General features: G+C 37.2%; 1 protein-coding gene across 2 annotated transcripts in view; it reads left to right on the forward strand.

Moving 5' to 3' along the window:
* Positions 1–24747, forward strand: part of CRMP (Collapsin Response Mediator Protein) — an 88871-nt gene that overhangs the window by 61618 nt on the left and 2506 nt on the right. For both annotated transcript variants that reach the window (XM_073090010.1, XM_073090009.1), the window contains exons 3-13: positions 12063–12247; positions 12609–12685; positions 13395–13595; positions 14136–14282; positions 14899–15025; positions 15818–15926; positions 16511–16659; positions 17424–17611; positions 18454–18538; positions 21382–21513; positions 23161–23289. In XM_073090010.1, coding sequence (XP_072946111.1) covers positions 12063–12247; positions 12609–12685; positions 13395–13595; positions 14136–14282; positions 14899–15025; positions 15818–15926; positions 16511–16659; positions 17424–17611; positions 18454–18538; positions 21382–21513; positions 23161–23289 — 1529 coding nt within the window. The remainder of the gene's footprint in view (positions 1–12062; positions 12248–12608; positions 12686–13394; positions 13596–14135; positions 14283–14898; positions 15026–15817; positions 15927–16510; positions 16660–17423; positions 17612–18453; positions 18539–21381; positions 21514–23160; positions 23290–24747) is intronic.

The raw sequence follows: 24747 nt of genomic DNA on the forward strand, positions 1-24747 counted from the left end.
ATATAATTCTGCATTGCGTTTTTTGCGTTCAGTTACTGCGTCATGGAGCGCTGAAATTACCTTTTATGGTTCTCAAACGTGAAGTGTGTGAGAATTTTTGAGGTGGTAGAACCCTTTGTGGTTCGACTCCGGCGGCACCACCGCCACACCTATTTCTACCTAATAACGGAGTGGAGTGGAGTCCAGCTGTCGATATTTTCTGCACGCCTCTTGCTGAACTTCGCAGCACGGCAGGAGCGCACATTGCAAAGCTTGAAAACGAATTGAAAAGAGTTTCTGTAATGTTTTATTGCTTTATTTTATGTGTTCAATAAATAAATAACAGCAGTGTTAGGCGCTGCTGCGTCCTGTTTCGAAGGGTGTGGTAAGGGAGACAGACTTTTTCGAGGCGTTCCAGCTTAGTCCTCAGGGGTAGCGGCGCATCTGTGGCCGACCTTAGGTATGAATATCTAATCCTATCTGGGGTTGATTACAGATGTCCATGGGCGGCAGTAGCCACTTACCATCAGGTGGACTGCATGCTCGTCTGCTACTCCTATATTACAAAAAAAAATGCTGCATTTAGCTTCCGAAAAGCAGCTAAATCGTTTCTCGCTAATGCTAAAAGTAGCTAGTCTGCTGTTACCCTTATTGGCGTTGCAGACACGCGTAAGGAATCGCTTCAAAAAGTCGCCGTGAGTAACCATCCTTACCTAAAACGAAAAAACGTCAACTTTTACTACAGTAATGCCTAAGGTAAAGTCACCTATTTCCGCGGTATTTTCACCAAAACTAGAAAGAGCGTCAGATATTAAGCATTTACTACGGCTTAATAAGGAATTAGATAATTTTATCAGAAGCTTCATTATCTGTACTCTTGAAATAGACTCGACATTTTAGATTAAATATTGATTTAAATGTGTATTTAAAATAAATATGAACCAAGTCAGAAAACCCTAATTCCGATGTAAAAATCCTTATTCCGATGTATTTGGCTCCTAATTCCGAGTATACAAAATAAGGGAGTGAAAGAGATAGAACGACTGCTACATGGTGTATAAAAATAAATGTTATTTATTGAATTAAGTTTAAATTTTTATTTAATTTTTTTTTATTATTAAAAGAGTAGCTTTATCAAAAGTGTTCTTAGCTATGATTAAAGGGAAGCTGCCGAAATAAAACTTTTTTACAGTATAGTTTCTTGACTGGTTAATTTTACTAATGTAGGTATATCATGTATTTTTTAAACTGCAGTAGATTCGTGTATCTGCAATACAATTTTGGACATTCTTCTTCGTGTACTTTATACTAGGGTTTATTATCGTACACCAGAAATAATAATAATATGGAATATCGTCATCAGGTTTATAGAATTATTTCGTTTTGAGTAATTTAATCAAATGAAAACGTCGTAAAATGTTCTAGTTCTTATTTAAATAGCTATTAAAATCGTATGACAATGTTAATTCTTCATTAATTAGGATTAAGTGAATTACTGATACAAACGATATATGTGTTCTTAAAAACCGATGAAAACTTTAAACACCCTGTATAGTATTTTGCGGCTATGCCGCGGATTAATGTGCCCATATAACCTAATTCCGATTTATATACATCGGAATAGCGTTTCATAACTAAAAATCACGTTTCCAAATTCCGATTATTAAATAATAACAGACTTTTACACAATTTAGAGGCAGAAAGATGCTTTATTGAAATATGTATATAATAATATACAATACTTATTCAATATTCCATTGATATCTGGATAAACTTCATTTTCTCTCCTTAGTTGTCCCATAGAAGAAATTAGGAAAGTACATAAATAGGTCATCTTTGATATTATATAATTAGGTAATGCAGTACAATGCTGTACCTCGGAAAATAATTTCGATATTAATTGAGTATTAAATTTATCAAATTCGAAGCAAGACGTGCTTATTCATAAAAACAACTACAAAAATTGAAATTAAATACAAGTCTATGAAATTGCTATTCCGTGGTATACCTCGGTTTTAGGGACAGCCCAAAATATTTGGCACCTAATGCCGCTGTATTTTTAAACTTATTTTTACTATTATCTGTTAAGAAATAAGCAAAATATTTAAATGTTATCGATTCCATATATAATCAATATAATGTTTTCATTGAAACACTATCCCACACATGCATATTTATTGAAAAAATCACTATTTGAGAAATCGTGACATTCACGTGCAAGAGGCCCAAAATGTATGAAGCATGCGTTTGATGGAGGCACTAATGCAAAACTATGCGATTATTTAAAAAACCATACACATAATACTATTACGGTAGCCATATGACGATAGAGAGATAAATTATCTATTAAATAACATACCTTTCAGTAAAAATGATTTTGTAAATAGTTTATAAAAGCCGTTTTTGTAAATACCACGGAATTTGGTGCCAATTTCAGAACCCCTCGGCATTAGGTGACTTTACCTTATATTGGTATTTTATTCCCATTTCATTCCGCACGCAACTTTCATAGCCCCTACATAAAACCCTTCCTTATTACAATAAGTGATGACGTAACCTATGGGTTTACCATGAACATTAGTTATGGTAAGCTCGTGACCAAATCGCGTGCAAGTCTATATAGGGTTACGTGAACCATAATAGTCATGAAGAAAAATCGCGAACATTTAATATATATAAACCATTTCTTTATTACTTAACCGAAGTAAATGAGCTGGTACGTGATGTGAAATGGTCATTGTTGCCCTTGGATTTCTGTATCTTACTTTACCTTTAACACAAGAGTTACCTTAGCTAGATCACAGACGCGTCGCTACCCCTGAGGACTAAGCTGGATTGCCTCAATATGTCTCCATACCACACCCGTCAAACCAGAACACAGCAGCGCTTAACATTGCTGTTATTAGCCTCAAGGTGGTTGAACCCTTTGTGGTTAGACTCCGGCGGCACCACCGCCACACCTATTCCTACCTAATAACAGCAGTGTTAGGCAATGCTGTGTTCCGTTTTGAAGGGTGTGGTAAGAGACAGACATTTCCGAGGCGGTCCAGCTTAGTCCTCAGGGGTAGCGGCGCATCTGTGGCCGACCTCAGGTAGGAATATCTAATCCTATCTGGGGCTGATTACAGATGTCCATGGGCGGCAGTATCCACTTACCATCAGTGGGACTGCATTCTCGTCTGCTACTCCTATATTATAAAAAAAAATTCCAGAGGGTTCTACTACCTTCAAACGTATGTTTTTACTGCTTACAAAAATAATAGTGATGATTTCAAAAGAATGTAATGTCTTTATATCTAGAAAACTAGATACAATAATGCTTAAGCAACAAATAAACATATGCCAACAACAACAATTGCTAAAAAAACTATAACGTATTATTTTTCCATTGCAAAATAATTGGCATACAGAATATGTTACTAAATTAATTTTATCACAAAATGGATTGATAAGATTAAACGTATGACTAAACTAACTAAAATATTAGCGATAGCCGAAAAAGCTTCGTTTGGGCAGTTGATAACAAAAATAAATGGTATTGTTTCAGTTTCCATATTTTGAGATACCTACAAACTAGATGTTCATATTCTACTTTTTAGAAAGGAAAGATTAGAAGTACGAGTATAAAACAAAAATTAATTCATCACAAATAATCGCAAAACTAAACAAAATGCTTGTTAAAACTTCCACATATTTAATTCTAAACGTTAATAAAAATAATTTGTTCAAATATAAACAATTTAACGAGAACAATAAATTGGTATAAAATCGGGCAGTTTCAGTGTTCAGTTCAACGTATGACGAACGAAAAACTCGGCACTTGCTCTTCCTTGGCTTATAAAGCCGTAAAGATTGGGTGATATGACGTCACGTTAGGAATACCCTCTTCAGTTTTCCAAGACTACTTTATATGCAGAAAACGAGCATGAGGGTGGTATTCCACTCATCACATATCTTTGTCCAATTTCAATGTCCAGCATTTGATCAAATTTCTTTGACAGATGCGCATTCCACTCAATAACATTGCCCAAGATTTTTTTTATAATTTGCATAGTTGGATTTTTAAGCATGATTGTTTTTGTCCTGAAAATTATTTCTTCTAGCTGGAAAAACGTTTGAGCAAATATCGGTGTTGCTAGTCGCCAAACTCATCTAATATATGTGATCAAAATTTACACTGGACAAATATATTTGACAAGTGGAATACTACCCTAACTCCCACCATATGAGAAAAAAGCACTCAAGTGAATATGGACCTGTATAACATATGCCAAAAAGGGAAAGAGTCCTATCAGATTTCGATCACAGATGGCCTACTGACCACTAAAACTAAGATGGATCATTTCATAAATAGTACCTATCTCCGCTTAATCGCATTTTTGTAACCAGACTGCTGCTGTTTTCTTTTAATATAAAAGAAAGGCATTCGCGCTGCTTCAGTCTATCTTCTTTCTAGTAAATATCTACAATCCTGAAAGATAACTAGCTTTTACCCTATGTTCTGTTCTGAATGCCTGTTAACGTGTGTACAAAATTTAATAATAATTAACATTAAATTTCACATAAAAACTCACATTCGCATTTATAATATTAGTTAGGATTAAGTTATGTAGTAATTATTTTGATTCACATCCATACATTCCATAATGTTAGAATCATATTTTTGTATTCTATTTTAATAATTTGAAAATACTTTTTAAATAACATATTTGACCCGGTTTAATCCAATACTTGTATAATAAGTAATTTGAAAGCAAAAATATATTGTAATTAGTATAAATTATACACTTAGCAAGAAAACAAGACCTTTATTGTGGGAAAATGTAAATGATTCAAAAGATCAAATGACACAATGGTTTTAAATGTCGTCATCGTGTAGGTGTAATGTATAAATAAGCAATAATAAAGGTTTGATATCAGATTGTGGTCTTATTTTATATGAGGTCATTCGTGTAATGAAAAATTTTTTTTAAGAGTCCTTTTTGGAGATCAGTATTTTGTTATTTTTACAAATTCCCCTCCACGTATACCTTTACAAGTACATACAACAAATATTTGTGCCGTTTAACAACAGCGCTATTGCGTTCAGGATTCAAGGGTCTAAAAAGGTAGAAAATTTTATACGAAGCGTTCCAACTTAGTGAGGGGTAGCAACGAATATATCGTACGACCTCAAATGTGACTCCAATCCTATCTGAGGTGGATTATAGATATCCATTTGTGGCAGGCCATTTACCATCAAGTGGGCTGCATACCCGTTTCTTTCCTACTATAATTTCATAAAGAAAAGTATAACGTTAAACCAGCTCTTGGATAATCTCAGCAACAAAGTGATAATTAAATTAATCGATGTTATATTCTGTATAAAAAAGAACTATACTTTTTTCCTCTTTAATGATGCTATGTTAATTAGAACATCAACTAGTACTTCCAACCTCGCCTAGTGCTAATGGCACTGTTAATCAAGCTAAGTGACGCCCGCGCAAACTGATTGGTATGGCTTAGTCAGTGATGAAAAGAATAAAGTACCAGGCACATTACACATTAAGCTTTGTAAAAAGTCAGTCGGCTATAATCGGCTACCGTCGGGTAACAGTCGGATATCTATTAAGAGTTGTTACAACGCATTTTTTTGGCATCAATCCCATATTTTTTATTAATCCTAAACGATAAGGCAGACAAACTATCTGCTTGAAAGTAGTCATCGACGCCTATGGACAAGTTTAACACTAGAGAAGTCGCCAATGTATAAATGGCTTTGTTGTACCTTTTTTGAGGAGCCTCATGTCATAGTGCTCCTGAAGTACAGACGTAAATTCATTCCACATTTAGCACGTTAGTGGGAAAATCAGTGCAAACCACCACGGCGATTCTGACCGATATCACGTCGAAACATATAGAAAGACCTTAAGTCTCCATTATCAAAACAAATATTGGTTATATGTGGGCAGAGAAACCACTTAACATCAGGCATTTGTTAAACAAGTTACAAATTGTATTTGGCATTTATACTTTTCTAAGTAATTTTATGCGATGACGAAGTGGACTGCTCGTGAAGTCAAAAAAGTATTGTACATTTATTTTCTTACACATACATTTTGTGTGTCGTATGTATCGTATACACACAGAGACGACTACACAAAAACACCCAGACCCAGATAAATCTAAACTTAGCATTGAGATGTCAGAAACATTGTATAGCAGATCAGTATCATTGTACTACGCAAGTCGCCGATAGTTATATTTTTAGTCCTAGGTCAGTAATGTCTAGTCTAGACGTAGGCCGATTCAAATGCTGCATCCTGGACGACCCACACATCTCACAACTTGCTCTCAATACCCGCTCTTGGCATAAATCTGAAGAAGTCATGGCCTTTTGTGAATATTAAACCGACCTACTTATTGGATTTGCATGTAGGTGTAAATAGGGGTGTATTAGTTACTCGTAGTAGATCTCTTTGTGGTTCGATTACGGTGACACCATCGCTAAGATGTTCGCCATATAACAACAGTGTTAAGCGCTGCTGATTTCTGGTTTGAAGGGTGTGGTAAGGGACAATTACTCTAGGCATTCCAGCTTAGTTCTCAAAAGCAGTAACGCTTCTAAGGCCGATGTTACGTAAGGCCTATCTTTAATAGATAAAAGTAGGGAACGACATGCCCATCAACACCTCATTGTAAGTTATTAATGTCTCCCATCTGGCCAACTCTATATAGAACAGAGGTCCTACCTGAATAAAGCCTACAAAAATAGCATTGCCGCTTCTGATGACAAAGATTAATAAATAAGCTACCCGGAATCCATACCCTTCCACCGACACGCAAGAACTGCTTGACGGTAGCGGTTATACCTCTGTAATCGATTCGTACTACCTTTCAAAAAGCAAGAGATACTGTTAAACGCCCTTGTTCTTAACCCACAAAAATCCCAAATGGTAGTTCTGGGTACCAAGAGCCAAATCAAAGCAGTAATTGATTGCGAGGAAAAAATTAAAATCAATGACTTCTCTCTTGAACCCGTAACTTCTGCGCGTAATCTAGGGCTAGTTATAGATGGAGAACAGAAATACACAGAACATATAAATAGTAAAATTAGGGCAGCTTTTTTCAAGTTAAAGACACTATACAAAATCAGGCCCTACATTACACCTAGCCTGCGTATGCATCTTTGCGAGAGCCTTGTACTCTCGCAACTTAACTATTGTAGCTCCGTTTTCGGCCCAAGAATAAATATTAGCACTGAAAGAGCTATCCAACGCGTTCAAAATGCGTGTATCCGTTTCTCTTTCAATGTCCCGAAAAGAGAGTATATAACCCCGTATTTGAACCAAAAAGGTATTCTAAATATGAGCGCTAGAAGAGATTTACACTATGCCTGTACAGTGCAGAAGATAATCTGGAACAAACGACCAGAATACCTTTTTGAGAAGCTTCACTGGATAAAAGAGATATCCAATCGAAATCTACGCTCCAACACACACAATCTATTAGAGAAACCAACACACAGATCCGTTCGATACAGGGGTTGCTTTAAGTTTGCTGCAGCTAAAATATGGAATGATCTCCCTCCACCTATGAGATGCAAAATAAGCAACGAGTGCTTTAAATTAAAATACAGGTCAGCACTACTAAAAAGACAACTAGCTGCAGAAAACTTGAAGCATGCATACTATAAGTACCTCTCAATCAAAAACTTTTTCGGATAAACACACTACATATACACCCACACACCCACACACAAACACACATACACACACACACACACACACACACATACACACACACACACATTTATGACATGAGTCTCGGCAAATAGCACTATAGTAGTCGTTTTAATTATTTTTTCTTGGTTATTTCCCTTTAATTTATTTTTATTGTTAATGTAAATTATAATTTTGTGATTTTAGATTATATTTAATTTGAATTGAATTTAAATTATTTTTATTAACTTGACATTTGTGAATACATTGAAATTAAGTTAGCTAAAATTATTATATTTATTAACTTGACATTGAATTTAAAATAAATTGTAATGCAAATTGTGTGGAAACTGTATTGAAAAGGCGGCGGCCACTTATTTCCGCTTAACATCTGAGGGACAAGGATGTGGCTGAAAAACAGCGCTGCACGGAACCCTGACTCTGTGTCAGCAAACGCTGAGCCACCTCCTTTTGCCTCTACATTCTTATGTTTGTTTCTTTTTTTGTAATTCTTATTGTATTGTATATTGAGGCAATAAAGTATTATATTATTATTATTATTATTATTAAAGAAAATAATAATTCATCGACAAATACCATTTACCTTTAAGCAGATCTCGATCCGTTTTATAAGTAGTTAGTAGTTCAACAGGGTTCAACTGCTAATATTGCCTACGAATCTCCCGGAACGATATCGATTTTCAACCCATCCGCCGCCGGTATGTCTAGCCGAATGATTAAATGCAAGCTGGTTATGACTTTTCGTTGTTAGAGCAAGGTTCGGTAAAAGATATTAGTATGTATTGGTCGTTTATATGTACGTTTAATACTGGCCGATTTTGTCTAAATAAATATGCAAATTTACATGTTACAAATTTGGAAAAAAGCACTGATATTTTTTCGTTTGTCTATACAATGTAATCTAGCCTCAATTTTTAAACTGATTTGGACAACACTTTGACGTCAATATATGTAAATGAACACCTTCGACTCCCGACTAGGGCAATAACTAATAATACATTAAAAAAAATCAAATGATGTAGTTCAGTTTTTATCAAAATTGATTATAAGTGCATTGATACTCTTTTCACCATTTTTCGCTATGTGAAGAAATGGTAAAACTAAAAAAAGTATCGGATTTGGTTAAATCCGCACACTTGAAAAAATCACGTATTCAAGAATGGATACTTAAAATTTCGCGTGTTTTATGCGTGAATTTGAATCACACTTTCCACGAATCCAGTCACATAACAGACGTACGCCGTCGTAAGTTATCTCAGAGTAATTTAGTAAACGCATAGCGGTGCACTAAAACCGAAACAATAGTGTTTGTAAACACGAACGTTGCGTATGTTTATGTGAACGTAACGTTACATGTGTGTTGATTGTGATCACACGTACACAGCACATACACAGTGACGGAAATGACTTACATTTTTGTGATCAGTATGGAAGACCATTTTTGCAGGATATGACATCACAATAGGTCACAAAAACTTATAGAGAAAGTATTTCTACTTGTTTATTCTATTTAAAGTGAGAATTTGATTAATATTTAAAGTTGGTTGAAACCTTCATGGTTTAACACCTCCATAACAGCAGTGTTAAGCGTTGCTGTGTTCTGGTTTAAACTGTTATGGTGTGTGTGACCTAAGTCATGTGGTAGTTTTGTATGGTTCAGAGCCTATTTGGTTGGTTGATACAGATATCATGGCAGCAGAGATTACTGCTTTGCAAAGCCTACCATAGATCAAGACCTACCAATAATAAGATACTCAAAGATGCTTATTTGCCAATACATTTTTTAACAGTTAAAGATATAATACTGAAAAAATACTATTTAGGTAATAAAACTAATTTACGTAAGTAGGTATTATTTTCACAGACAAAGATACCATAAACAAGTAGATAAATATTGTGAAGTAAACATTACCCTCTTGTTATTGTAAGAACTTTTGGATTCTCTCCATATGAAGGTTCTATTAGCAATATTTCATGTTTATCGTCAGAAATAAAAGAAAGATAAAATAAAACAACAAAAATAAGTAACACTATCAATCTTCGAAATTACCTACCGTGCTACAAAATTGGAACCGTTGAACGTAAAGTGCAAATCATTCCTTCTTAATTTTGCAGGTAGAAGTTTTTTAACACTACAGTAATACGGAATTCGAAGTAAGACGGAGACGTTCCTATTAATTTATTTTAGTTTTTGTTCCGCTGTCTGCGAATTTATAGGTAGTTATTGTTAAAATTTATGAAAATATTTGTTGGGCTGACAATTCGGTACCAAAAGACTTGAATTATTTTTAATAATTATTTTATATCTTTCTTATGTACGGTAGATATAAAACTGTTTAAAAAAATAAATCGCCTATTAGCCACCATTTTGCGTCGGTTACAAAAAGTATGTCAAAATCAAACTAATTCATCAAAATTAAAATAAATGTTATTAAATAGATTGGGAAGTGTCTCACCAAAAATAAATATTAAACTATTAAAAATCCTTTAAATATTGTTAGGTGATAAGGCGTACAGATTGACAACCATTGATCATGTTTGTGCAGTTCTCTATATCCATGACAAGTGACAAACACTAGAAATTCTAATCCGAATCCACTCGAAATTGTAATCCGAAATTCTAATACAATAGCATAATAAAGTTGTTTTATTAATAGCTCGTGCAATAAAATTGAAATGCGCCAACGGACATCTTAACGAGGGACCGCGCCATTTTGGACACATTCGAATTAGGAACAGTGCGCATGCGCCGGAAACGGTTAACAAACCGGCTTCCGTCACCATACCGTACGTTGGCAGTTTGAATTTATTATAATTATATATTTGCGGACGCATTAATATACTGTACACACAATTGGAGTTTGTCGCAAAGTTTATATCTCGTTTGGCTTGATCCAAAGCTATGCTATAAGTATTTGCAAATCTACACAAATCAAGTCAAATGCACTATCCACATCTTTGAATTTTGTTGCTACAGTTTTTTCTACCCCTAGGACTTATTTTGAATGTGGTAACCTCCGTGGTTGGACTCCTGTAGCAACACCGGCACATATTGTTATAAGGCCGAATTTCTATGGCGATGGTGCTTCCGGAATCGAACCACAAAGTCTGCCATTTTCAAAAATTTATCTAGTTATATAACCCAGCAATCGAACCCGGGAACACAGCGGACATTATATCATGCGGGTCGCCTCATCGCTTCTTACACTTATGACTTACATCAAGTCATTTTCACACAAATACTCACCTAAGGTCAATTGTTAAAGTAATAAAAATATTTGCCTCATAAATCACTTCCCGCATAGCTAAGGGTTAATAAGATTCTATTGACTCCAATATAACATTATGTTCACACTTTTATTAGCTGAATTGAATTGCTGTTAATAAATCACACCAAATAGATGAGTCAGCGAGGTATTGTTGGCTCCTTTAGGCTTAAATATTTCGGGACTTTTTATAGGCCTATAAAATGAGAGATGAAGTTAATTAGCGAGTTAGTATAAGTTGGATAATAAAAATGTCGGCTTTTGTATTCATTCTCGTTTAAATATTATACAGAATGAACGAGAGGTGAATAGAAATATAGTAATGTTGGATTCTTCTTAGTAATGTTGAAAGGTTGGATTACAATTTTGATTGGACCAAGTTATACCTACAGTTTTAGAAAAATAAGATAATTTATTAAAAACAGCTAATAATATACACTATTATGTCTTGGTAAGATAAACTTATCATTTAAGTAAGGTAAGGTGGTAGAACCCTTTGTGGTTCGACTCCGGCGGCACCACCGCCACACCTATTTCTGCCTAATAACAGCAGTGCTAGGCGCTGCTGCGTTCCGTTTTGAAGGGTGTGGTAACGGAGACATACTCTTCCGAGGCGTTCCAGCTTAGTCCTCAGGGGTAGCGGCGCATCTGAGGCCGACCTCGGGTAGGAATATCTAATCCTACCTGGGGTTGATTACAGATATCCATGGGCGGCAGTAGCCACTTACCATCACATGGACTGCATGCTCGTCTGCTACTCCTTTATTATAAAAAAATAAATCATTTATTTTATCTCTGCTAAGCACGTCTTTAAAATAAGTATCATGTAAACCTCAGATTTTTCGTATATAACTTGCTTTAGCACGAAAAGGAATAATTATGAGGACTTCAATTCACAGTCTATGATTTCTCTAAAAACCACGATCAATTTAACTGGGCCCAAAGACTTGCAATAAAAAACCCATTATATAACAAAATGTTCTTTATAAAGGTCTCAAAGTTATCTGAAATTTACAAATGCTTTTCTAAATCCTTAAGGGGACCAGTAATCCAGATGCTCTACAATAGATTCATAATAAACTTTTTTTCTTCCCAGGCAAGTGGGCCGCAACCTCATCATCCCGGGGGGTACCCGCACCATCGACGCCACCGGCAAGCTGGTTATGCCTGGGGGTATAGATCCCCACACCCACTTCGAGCTCGAGATGATGGGCGCTAAGACTGCTGACGACTTCTACAAGGGTACCAGGGCGGCCGTTGCTGGTGGGACCACCACTGTCTGTGAGTATTTTAATAACTACGGCAATATTTCAGTTGGATGGGTGACCACTAGTGGTTAAATACTTTGCAAAGGGCTTATTAAACCATCGGCCCCAGTTATAATTTTTATGTGCTTTGAAAACATCAAAAGCAAGTTTAAAGGTTCATAATTTCCTTTATCCAGCTAATTGTGGTTAACATTTACCTGTGTGTGTTACAGAAACATAACATAACATGTGTTACAGAAATTAAAATGCGCATCAGATAGTTTATTTTATTTTTTGGTGACATTATATTTGGATTTACATTTAATTTAGCAGAAATTATTGTGTTGTTCTGAGTTATTTTATTACGTAGAATAATTATATTATTTTTATTTCAGTGGACTTCGTTTTACCGCAGAAAGGACAGTCCTTACTGGAAGCTTACAACAACTGGAGGGAAAAAGCTGATAATAAGGTTATATCATTAAATAATTATATTATATTTTTAAATAAATCACTTCAGTGATCGAAGATAAATCAGTTCTATTTACTTCATTGGGTACTGCGCACGCCATCTGTCGCCATTAAAGGAAACTGTATTAGCACAGTTGATCTAGTTTTTGTCCTGTAGTACAGATGTCGCTGTTTACACAAAATGTGTGTTGGTAAATGAAATATCGTTTTAAAAATAAACTTATATTTTATTGGAAACACTACTTGAAATAACTTAATTTTACACTTTTTTTTTAATTCTACATCCCTGATAATTCCGTCCCAGGCGTGAGTAAGTTAACAAGTCGAAAATGTATTTTCATTGCACCTATTTATACTCTTTGGTGAGAGTTATTTAAAAATATGCAAATAATGATAATAATAATAATAAAGGCCCGTTGACTTACCAATTTATTCACCTTATAAATCAAACAATCCTAGTGCTTATTGTGATTGAAAATAGTATTGGTAGATAATATTGGTCGACTTATCAACATATTCACGGCTTTCCAAATATGATTTTAAAAATTAATGTTATATTTTTTCGGAACTTGAAATACTAGCTTAACTTTACAATGACATCTCTATTATATGATTAGAGAACCAAAAATTCTTATAATTATTTACCATGAATCAGTCAATGACAACCTAATTACATTTTTTCGTGTCTAAACTTTAAAACCTTTTTCCAGGTATGCTGCGACTACGGTCTCCACGTCGGTGTAACCTGGTGGTCACCATCCGTGAAGAAGGAGATGGAGCAGCTGGTGACCGAGCAGTACGGCGTGAATTCCTTCAAGATGTTCATGGCGTACCGTGACGCTTGGATGCTGGATGACTACCAGCTGTACCAGGCGATTGAGCATTGCGCTGATCTGAAGGCGTTGCCCCAGGTAAATCATTTATTATACAGACATTCATCGTGTCAGACGCGTAACGTATCAGACAATTATTGTGAGCCGCTTTTGTATCTTCAAATATTCGTCTAGCAATGTTACATAAAGCGCCATCTTGTGACATAACTTTGTACTTATTAGTGGAACAACGCCATCTGGTGAGCCGCCTAAGACAAAATAATTTCAGAACATATACTGTAAATAAGAATAAAATGGTATATAATGTTAGCGAGTAGTTTTTATAATTATAAATTCGTTTTTATTATTTTATTTCTACACGCATATATACAGCACGAGCTAGTAGCGACATCTATCGAACAAGGTAGGTACTAAAAAACAATAATTTAAAATATTGTATTTCATTGATTACCAAATTTAAAAAATGTTACTTATTTCGATACTTTAACATAAAATATTCTACATTAAATTTCACATTATACCCACTTCTCTTATATAGGTAATAGGTATAATGGTATCTTAATTTTTTCTTAAATTTGGAAGCTTTTATAATAATATTCTGTAATTTTGGTAATCCAGGTACATGCGGAGAATGGAGACATCATCGCGAGGAATACGGAGAAGCTTCTGGCCGCCGGAGTCACTAGCCCTGAAGGTCACGAGATGTCCCGGGATGAGGAAGTGGAAGGCGAAGCTGTGAACAGAGCTTGTGTTATTGCTAATCAGGTTAGACTAAATCTGGAATAGTTTTTATTTTTATTTTATAGAAGTAGCCAACTAGCATGCAGTCTGATGGTAAGTGGCTTCTACCGTCCATGGACATCTAAAATCTGAAACCCCAGATAGGATTAGTTTTCTAACTAAGGTCGGTCACAGATGCGCTGCTACTCTTGAGGACTAAGCTGGAACGCCTCGAAAAAGTATGTCTTTCGTACCACACCCTTCAAACTTTAAGAGATACTCAGTTCTGATTCAAGGTATGTGCAAGGTAGGTATATCAGGATCTGAGGTTCAAACATAGAGTTGCCTACAAGTGACTATGGGTAAACCAGAGGAAAAAATATTATATTTCATTTAAAATATTACATTTTAGACAACAACTGTAAGGCAGAAATAAGTTTCGTTGTCGCCACAATCGAACAATAAATGTGTACCAGGCGTAAATAAGTTAAAAAGTGGAAAACGCACACTTTATCTATCCTGTAAATTAAACAATCTTAATGCTTATTTGATTAAAAAATATATTAAAAATGCATATTTGTGCATGTAGGTTGACTTATCAATATATTTACGTCTGCTATCTGAATATTTTATATATGAAAGTGTATATAATTTTCCACAGGCCAACTCCCCGCTATACATAGTGCACATGATGTCTAAGAGCGCTGTACAAGCTCTGCGCATCGCTCGCTCAAGGCAACGGCAGCCGGTCTTCGGGGAGACACTCGCCGCTACCGTGGGCACTGATGGTAAGACAAATTATTTTTATTTAATATCATAACTTAAGAAAAAAATGGGACAAGTATACAATAATGTTCATTTTGTTTTTTTTTTGTAAGTTCTTAAATTACGACATACTGGTTTGTCGTGATGGGGAATCTGGGTTTATTCCCTGGATGCGTAATTATTATATTAATTTTTATTTCCATTTCATTGATTTCTGGGTGATTGTGATTAAAATACTAAAATTTTATTACTATTACCAGAATTTAAATTACTCACTCTTACTGTATCACTTATTATAAATTCTTTTCATTATAACTTCTCACAGTCTGGCCCAAAAAAGCCTAAGAAACCTTTTTATTTTTGTTTACGATGGGAAACCTTTAAAAGGTACCCGACGACGTGGGAGCGTCGCCGGGTTATGTGGAATTTTTACTGGACTAAAACACCCCCGGTGACCGTTCTCAGCGCTTAGTGGAAAACTCTGGGATCTCCGATGGAACACAACCGGAGTCCTCCGAGCGCGATGCCCCAATCGGGCTCTGCCCTGGGGGAGAAGTTTTTGCTCCTCCCGCACACCTGGTGTTTACGACGGTATGAGGCCACACACACCGCCGTCCTCGGGCTTGCTTGCTGGACGGTTCAAGCTCCCACTCTTTTCGCCCGCAATCCCGGAAGCCCCCTTTTAGTCGCCCCTTACTACAGGTAGGGGATACCGCTAGCTCTATTCTAGTCCCGGGACTACAGGGACAAAGGACCTAAGAAACCTAGGCTTACTTCCTGCTGAATTAATGCTATATTACTTTATTATCTTACAGGCAGTCACTACCGTAACGCATGTTTCCGCCATGCTGCTGCCCACGTGCTGTCTCCCCCACTGCGCCCTGATCCTGACACCCCCCGAGCTATCATCGAGGCTTTGGCTGAGTAAGTATCCCCTGGAACAAAAACAGAACTTAAATGATGTAGTTATGTGGTAAGAGAGGCATAATTATAGCCTTAGTGCTCAGGGGGTAGCAACGCAAGTTAATCCTGGTATAAAAGCAGAACATAAATGACGTAGTTGCTTGGTAAGAGAGGCATAGTAATGGTGTTAGGTGTAGCAACGCGGCTGTGGCTGACCTCAGGTAGGACTAATGTTATCTGAGGTTGATTACAGATGCGCACGAACAGCATGGATACAAATACAAAGGTCTTAAAGAGACAGTCATGAGAGACATCATGAATAACTAACTTTCCATGAGGAAAAGTTGTCCTCCCTATGTCCGGTCTATTACTACTGTATGTCTACTTATCTACACTTACCTCTACCACCTAGTTTAACAGACTAATAAATGATTAAAGTTTTGTCAGTTGTTGTTTTGGCTATAATCTAGTTTAGGTGGATACCTACACACTCACAGATATACACTCTTTCTCATACACAATTTACAAAGAATTCAAGTTAAAAACTTTTGTGTTACCGATATTTTGATACTCTATATACTTATTCATAATATTTTTCTTTTTAGCGATGTTCTCCAACTGATAGGCAGTGATAACTGCACCTTCCACGAGAAAGACAAGGAGATGGGCAAACATAACTTCTCCAAGATACCCAATGGAGTGAATGGAGTCGAAGACAGGATGGCCATCCTTTGGCAGAAGGCTGTTAACACCGGTATGTTAAAAATGAAATTATAACACTCGTAGTAACTGAATTTGTATATAATTATTAGTATTAAGTACTACATTACATACTTATTTATTTATTCATTTACATGCCAACAGCAACACACATAATACTTTATATATTACATAGAAGTACACTATAGTAGTATTAATAAACGCTTAAACGCTTTATACACTCACAGCCCCACACTAGGATTCCCTGTGTCGTGGGTGCCATGGAAACACACATAGACAAATACACAAACACCCAGACCCTGAAACAGAAATCTAAATTCATCATTTAGATATCTGCCTGGCCGGGAATCGAACCCGGGACCCTTTGCGCGTCAGACCGGTATGGTGGCCGCTCCGCCACGCGGGTCGTCAAATAGTACTAATACTAATTTTAATATAATTTATGCATAATATGGATAAGCAATTTTTATTAAATACCATCAAAATATCATCTTCAAGTGAAAAGTCGCTACCACTAGTATAAATTGTTGGACTTTGAGCTTGCTTGAACTTAGGTATATTTTATCAATGTCTAAATATTCAGAGGGGATTAGTATTGTACCTAAATTTGGGTAATATTATTAAATTAACATAGTATAGGTATCATAATATCAATAACGTTCATACAATAGTATAATTTTACATCAACTATTTTATAACCAACATTTGCTTCATTGGTTTGGCAAAAGTGGTACTTCAAGTAGTACTTTTTGATTGGAAGTTTGAGTGCAAAACTGACCTTTTAAATAAAACTCACAGGTATAATGGACCCCTGTCGCTTCGTAGCGGTCACGAGTTCCACAGCGGCGAAGGTGTTCAACATCTGGCCGCAGAAGGGCCGCATCGCCGTCAACAGCGACGCGGACGTGGTGGTGTGGGATCCGCGCGCCGAGCGGACCATCTCCGCACAGACACACAGACATGCGGTTAATTTTAATATATTCGAGGTAAGTTTCGTAGTAAACGAGTGGGTACTGCACTTTTTCGATTACAGTTAAGAGTTTTCGTAACTTCGTCAAGAGACGGCGCCACAAGTACTGTACTTTTCTCACAGTTTCGAGGTTGCGACTTTTCGTAATTTTGTCAAGAGATGGCGCTACAAGTACTCTGAATCCAACACAGATGAGGGGGAAACGATTTTTCCCAACGCGATAAGAGATAAGTATTTTATATAAGTACGTCGACGGGAGAGACGATATTTCACAGTTCGTCAACTGATTGCCCCACTAGTACACTCTGAAGTGAGTTTCGTAAGTACACAATTAATCAAGAGATGGCGACACTAGTACTCGTAAAGTCATGACAACGTTACAAGCACTGAACTATTGCCCTATTTTATTTATAATAATAAGAGAGCATTTTTACATTTACAAATGTATTTCTTATATTGTCACGATTCTTAAACATATTTCATTTCCCTCAGCTTGTAACCACTATCATAATATAACAATATACATATATGTAGTTGACATTTCAGTATTAATTTGTGCTTAAATGTCATATTTATTCTTACGTGATAAGGTCTACTGGAAGGTACTAAATATGTTTTAATTGATTATAGCATGTTAAAATCATCATAAATTTTAAAATCCAGGAGTAATTTACGAGTTTTTAAAGATTTTTTGGACCTTTGAAATTTCCCGAGTTCCCGGGATCCCGGCCCCTTTTTCCCGTCCTGAGTCATCGTGAATTTCCCGGGAATTCCCGACCAGAAAACCCATGCCTGAGGCGCATTTAATTTTATGTAAACAATACGTTAGTTATGTGTGCAAAATATATTTGTTTACAGGGCCAACACGTCATCGGCAGCCCTCAGTACGTGATCGTGAATGGACGCGTTTGCCTCGATGATGGGGAATTAAGAGTCGCTGAAGGTATGGATATAAATCTAATAATTAAATACATAAAACTACTAAAATCTTTACTCAAAAGATTTGGAAATACAAAAATTTGGTTTAAGTTTTTATATCTCTATCTCGTGGTCTATGAACTATCATATGGAGTATGACAGTAGAAGTCTCTTACGGACTTTTTTCTTTAAGAGAAATCCGTAGCACTTAATCATTACAGGGTAATTTTATCGTCTTAAAATTATGAATTATTGAAAAAATATTTTATTTTAGAACTGTTTTGTTAGTATTTTTTATTAATTACTAATAACTAACAAGATCAAAATTCTTTTAAATTGAAGCAATACATGATTTTTTAAACAGACTTCGAAAATTCGGTTCGGTATTCAGCTGTATGTATTTTTTTGATAAAATAAGTTTTGATTTAAATTAATTTAATTGCTAAATTCAACTAACACATGGATGAATAAATAGACTAAATAACGACGTTGTTTATTTATTTCATTAATTAATTAAAACGGTTTCCCATTTATACTAAATAAATTAAACGAATTACATAAAAATAACACTATTACAATAACATAGAATACACGTCAACTTAAGTGCTCTAGTTATACAGGGTGAATCTCCATAAAGTGCACATATTGAAACAGGTAAAATTAAACCGCATTTTGTCGACAAAAAAAATATTAAAAAAATTTTTTTGGGGAATTATGCACCTGAAGTAAATAAATCGCTATAACTTTTAAACTAAGAGGGTTATCAGGTTCAAACAAAAATAACAATGATTGCCAATGATAGGCCGTACTGATCCATGAAAAAAAAAAACAAAAAAAAAATCATCTTCCCAGGAAAAAAATGTCAGATTAGTGCAAAAAAGCACTTTTTTAGGTAAAATTTTCAGTAATCATCAATTTCCTCAAAATAATCTAGGCATTTTATTTTTTTATTATTATTTAATGTAATTCTACGTCGTATTAGCTTTCAAACACTAAAAAAACCACGCCTCTAACTCAAGTATAAAGTTTGCTAGGAACGTTTCAAAAAAGACGCGACGCACGTGCGCCCTAATAAAACTGGTATAGTCCGACCCATAATTAGATGTCCAAAATATAAACAAAGGAAACTATCAAAAATATTTTTCAATGGTAAATTCATGGTAGTTTCTTATTTTTGACGATATTAAAGTGATAAAACAGTAATAAAATATCTTAATATAATTTAAAAAAAAACACTAGTTTGTATTAAAAATGTTATTTATTACCAACACCCTTAAGAACTGCCTTTGTTTAAGCGCTCGTAGGAAACTTTATACTTAAGTTAGAGGCATGCTTTTTTAGTGTTTGAAAGCTAATACGACGTAGAATTACATTAAATAATAAAAATAAAATAAAAAGCCTAGATTATTTTGAGGAAATTCGCGATTACTGAAATTTAACCTAAAAAAATTGCTTTTTTCACACTAATCTGGCTATTTTTTTCTGGGAAGATAAACATTTTTGTTTTTTTTTTCATGGATCAGTACGGCCTATAATTGGCATTCATTGTAATTTTTGTTTGAGCATGATAACTCTTTTAGTTCAAAAGTTATAGCGATTTATTTACTTTAGGTGCACAATTCCAAAAAAAAAACTTCAAAAGGTCGTAAAACCCAAAAAAAAAATTTTTTTATTATTTTTTTTATTTTTTTTGTCGACAAAATGCGGTTTAATTTTACCTGTTTCAATATGTGCACTTTATGGAGATTCACCCTGTATAATGCGTCGGGATGCAGCAGCCAGGACACAGAAAGACCGAATTACTTAAGTATATGTATTTAATCAAAACAGAATATTACATGTTTTGGATTAAATCTAACCTAAATTAAAACTAACTATCCTAAGTGACTTGCTGGGGCAATGTTAGCGCCCAGAGTGAATTCCCACGTTCGGGACTGTACGATGGAAACGGAACGGTGGTGCGGAGTCAGCGTTCCCACGACACGGCGGCGGTGCAGGGTCGGATGTCTTTCTAGTAATTTTGTTTAAGGCGAATTTCTAACTACGGTAATTAAGGCCAATATATAACACTCTTAAACACGAGCGGCAAATCTCCAACGACAGAGACAACTGCACCGGTCGGCGGCAGCCTTCGACGCATAGACGGCAGCCGTAGATATTATTATGTCAACACAGAAGCTCTGCGGCAGCCACTATTTGTATAGGAGCCAGTTCAAACTATTTTATAGTTTGTATAGTTTCAAACTATTTTAGTAGTAGTGAAGGTAGTGTCGCATGGCAGTTGAACTGCATATGAAACAATGGAGTACCTACTTAATTGTTTGTATATAAATATTCTGATAAACATCAAATTCCACCTATGTTCTGTCATTTGTATACAAGAAAAATATAAATAATTTACTAACCAATGGCGTTTTTTTCATTTATGGATTTATTCTTGACATCACTTACAACTTCTGCACATACAGCCGCCCATGCTCTGTTTTTTATTTTTTTATTACTGTACTCTTGTAGTTTATAATTCCAAATACAAGCATGTGTCTTTACTGCTACAATTAGCATTTCAACATTAATATTGTCACTGGAGCTCATTTTAAAAAACCGCAACGCGTACGCACTCCTGAACTATTTACTGTCAACTGACAAAATGGTGGACGCGGTGCTGCTACAAACACAAACAACTGCAAGCGTCAACATAGGTCGACGTCTGCCGCTGATGCATTGACGGCTGCCGTCGAAAGGTATCGACGGCTACAGTTACCTCTGCCGTTGGCGATTTGCCGCTCGTGTATAAGAGGTCTTATAGGTAACAAACTTAATTGTCTTTTGTGAACATTAAATAAAAAAAAAACCCCTACCATTGTGCAGGTCTGGGCAAGTTCCTGAAGACGCCAGTGGGAAGCCCGCACGTGTTCGGGGGCGAAGTGCCCGGAGCTCCCGCCACGCCCGAGGAGCTCCATCACTCGCCCAGCCGCTACACTAACGGGACTCCGCCTGCTGGTCAGTATTCAACTTTGTAAAGCCGTCACTAGATGGCGCTACGCTTTGAATTTGAATTTGATTCCAAAAATCATATTATTTCGGCAATGAATTCAGTATTAACGGAAATATTATCATTTCTAAAACAAATTTTGAATTAAGCGCGAAAACGCTCACGGGTGTCATGGCGTCCGCGTGTGACGTCACGCTTCGATATCCGATAGAAAAGTTCAAGCAATATGGTGACACGCCAAAAAAATAACGTCATTTCGTCCCGATTAGCGTTTTACACAAGATGGCCGAGTACAGTATTTTATACTTTTATTTTATTGAAAATATAATGAATCCTAAAGTTTTTATTAAAACTGGGCTATTCTTGGAAATGCTCTCAACATATTGTTTTAAGTAAATCATTTATTCTTCGATTTTTCAATAATAATAATAACGCTTTCTACACTCACAGCCCCACACTAGGATTCCCTGTATCGTGGGTGCCATGTACACACACAAAAAAAATACACAAACACCCAGACCCAGAAACAGAAGCCTAAATTCGTCATTTAGATTTCTGTCTGGCCGGGGATCGAACCCGGGACCCTCTGCGCGTCAGACCGGTATGGTGACCGCTCCGCCACGCGGGTCGCGGTCAATACTGTCATCATGCCCATTACGACACACTAAATTATTTTAATTTGTAAGTTAGTCCGTCAGTGCTTTACTTTCTTTTAATATTGATGTAGTATGCGACCACGCAATCCTTCTGATATCATCCATGGACATCTAAAACAACTCCATATAAGATAGAGTCCTATTTAGGTCACAGATGCGTTGCTACCTACTAAGTTGAAATACGTAGGGTAAGTAAGTTTTCCTTATCCTTCAAACGTCACAGCAGCGCGTAATACTTGTTCTTAGGTAGATATAGATGTAGCGGCGGTGCCTTTCGGAGGCGAAATTTTTATTAAAAAAAATCAACCCATGAACGCCTCGTATATTTTTCCATAAACCTTGCACTATACTTATCTACATAGACATTACGCTAAATAATTACAAACAAGCGTTATACCATCTTTAAACATAGATAAGTATAGATATCTCACCGCCTTGTAATAGAAGGAAGCCATTAAATGGGTGTCATGGTGTAATTTACGTGAAACAATGTGGACATGCGCAGTTAAGTGGTGCAAAAATACGAAGGCGAAGAAAAAGTGCGGAGAAATATCGATTCATTCGTAAATGATCTAAAAACTATTTTTTTTTAAATATTTTTCAAACACGAAAATAGATGGTAGTGACAATTTCAATTGTCAAAACTGGTTACATTTTCATGTTAGAAGTGAATAATCTTTACTAATCTATGTCTTTAAATTGGTTCTTCCAATTTACCGTCATTTTTTTTTATAATGTAAGAGTAGCAGACGAGCATGCAGTCCACCTGATGGTAAGTGGCTACTGCCGCCCATGGACATCTGTAATCAACCCCAGATAAGATAAGATATTCGGAAAAGTCTGTCTCCCTTACCACACCCTTCAAACCGGAACACAGCAGCTCCTAACACTGCTGTTATTAGGCAGAAATAGGTGTGGCGGTGGTGCCGCCGGAGTCGAACCACAAAGGGTTCTACCACCTTCAAATCTGTTGAAACCTTGAAATTGATCTGTTTCCAGACTTGCTCCTGCTGCAGAAGCAGCTGGAGTCGGCGTCGGTGGCGGGCTCGGGCTGCAGCACGCCCACCGGCCGCAAGATGCGCGAGCCCGGCCAGCGCGACCTGCAGAACTCCACCTTCTCCATCAGCAGTGAGTACACCTGGGGACACCTGGCCATACAGTCCAACTTCACTTTACTGCAGCACGCCCACCGGCCGCAAGATGCGCGAGCCCGGCCAGCGCGACCTGCAGAACTCCACCTTCTCCATCAGCAGTGAGTACACCTGGGGACACCTGGCCATACAGTCCAACTTCACTTTACTGCAGCACGCCCACCGGCCGCAAGATGCGCGAGCCCGGCCAGCGCGACCTGCAGAACTCCACCTTCTCCATCAGCAGTGAGTACACCTGGGGACACCTGGCCATACAGTCCAACTTCACTTTACTGCAGCACGCCCACCGGCCGCAAGATGCGCGAGCCCGGCCAGCGCGACCTGCAGAACTCCACCTTCTCCATCAGCAGTGAGTACACCTGGGGACACCTGGCCATACAGTCCAACTTCACTTTACTGCAGCACGCCCACCGGCCGCAAGATGCGCGAGCCCGGCCAGCGCGACCTGCAGAACTCCACCTTCTCCATCAGCAGTGAGTACACCTGGGGACACCTGGCCATACAGTCCAACTTCACTTTACTGCAGCACGCCCACCGGCCGCAAGATGCGCGAGCCCGGCCAGCGCGACCTGCAGAACTCCACCTTCTCCATCAGCAGTGAGTACACCTGGGGACACCTGGCCATACAGTCCAACTTCACTTTACTGCAGCTCGCCCACCGGCCGCAAGATGCGCGAGCCCGGCCAGCGCGACCTGCAGAACTCCACCTTCTCCATCAGCAGTGAGTACACCTGGGGACACCTGGCCATACAGTCCAACTTCACTTTACTGCAGCTCGCCCACCGGCCGCAAGATGCGCGAGCCCGGCCAGCGCGACCTGCAGAACTCCACCTTCTCCATCAGCAGTGAGTACACCTGGGGACACCTGGCCATACAGTCCAACTTCACTTTACTGCAGCACGCCCACCGACATTACTGGCCATAGAGTCGAACATTACTTTTTTTTTTATTATATAGGATTAGCAGACGAGCATGCAGTCCATCTGATGCTAAGTGGCTACTGCCGCCCATGGATATCTGTAATCAACCCCAAATAGGATTAGATATTCCTACCTAAGGCCGGCCACAGATGCGCCGCTACCCCTGAGGACTAAGCTGGAACGTCTCGGAAAAGTTTGTCTCCCTTACCACACCCTTCAAACCGGAACACAGCAGCGCCTAACACTGCTGTTATTAGACAGAAATAGGTGTGGCGCCGGAGTCAAACCACAAAGGGTTTTACCACTTTCTAAGTAGAGAAGTTTTGTAGCCTATAACACTCACAATTTAGAAAAAATCCTCATATGTTAAAATCCATCAAACCGTTTGCGCTGCAGAGCGTGCAAAGAATGAGACGTACATATATACAGTACCTGGATGACCGAGCTTTACTCGATGTCTCTCGAAAAGAAGGAACTCGAAAAAAAGAGAAAAAAATCAAAGAAACAATCGGACC

Source organism: Epargyreus clarus, unplaced genomic scaffold (assembly GCF_041222505.1).
Source record: "Epargyreus clarus isolate Ecla_fem2 unplaced genomic scaffold, WU_Ecla_fem_2.2 ptg000031l, whole genome shotgun sequence".
Taxonomy (NCBI): Eukaryota; Metazoa; Arthropoda; class Insecta; order Lepidoptera; family Hesperiidae; genus Epargyreus; species Epargyreus clarus.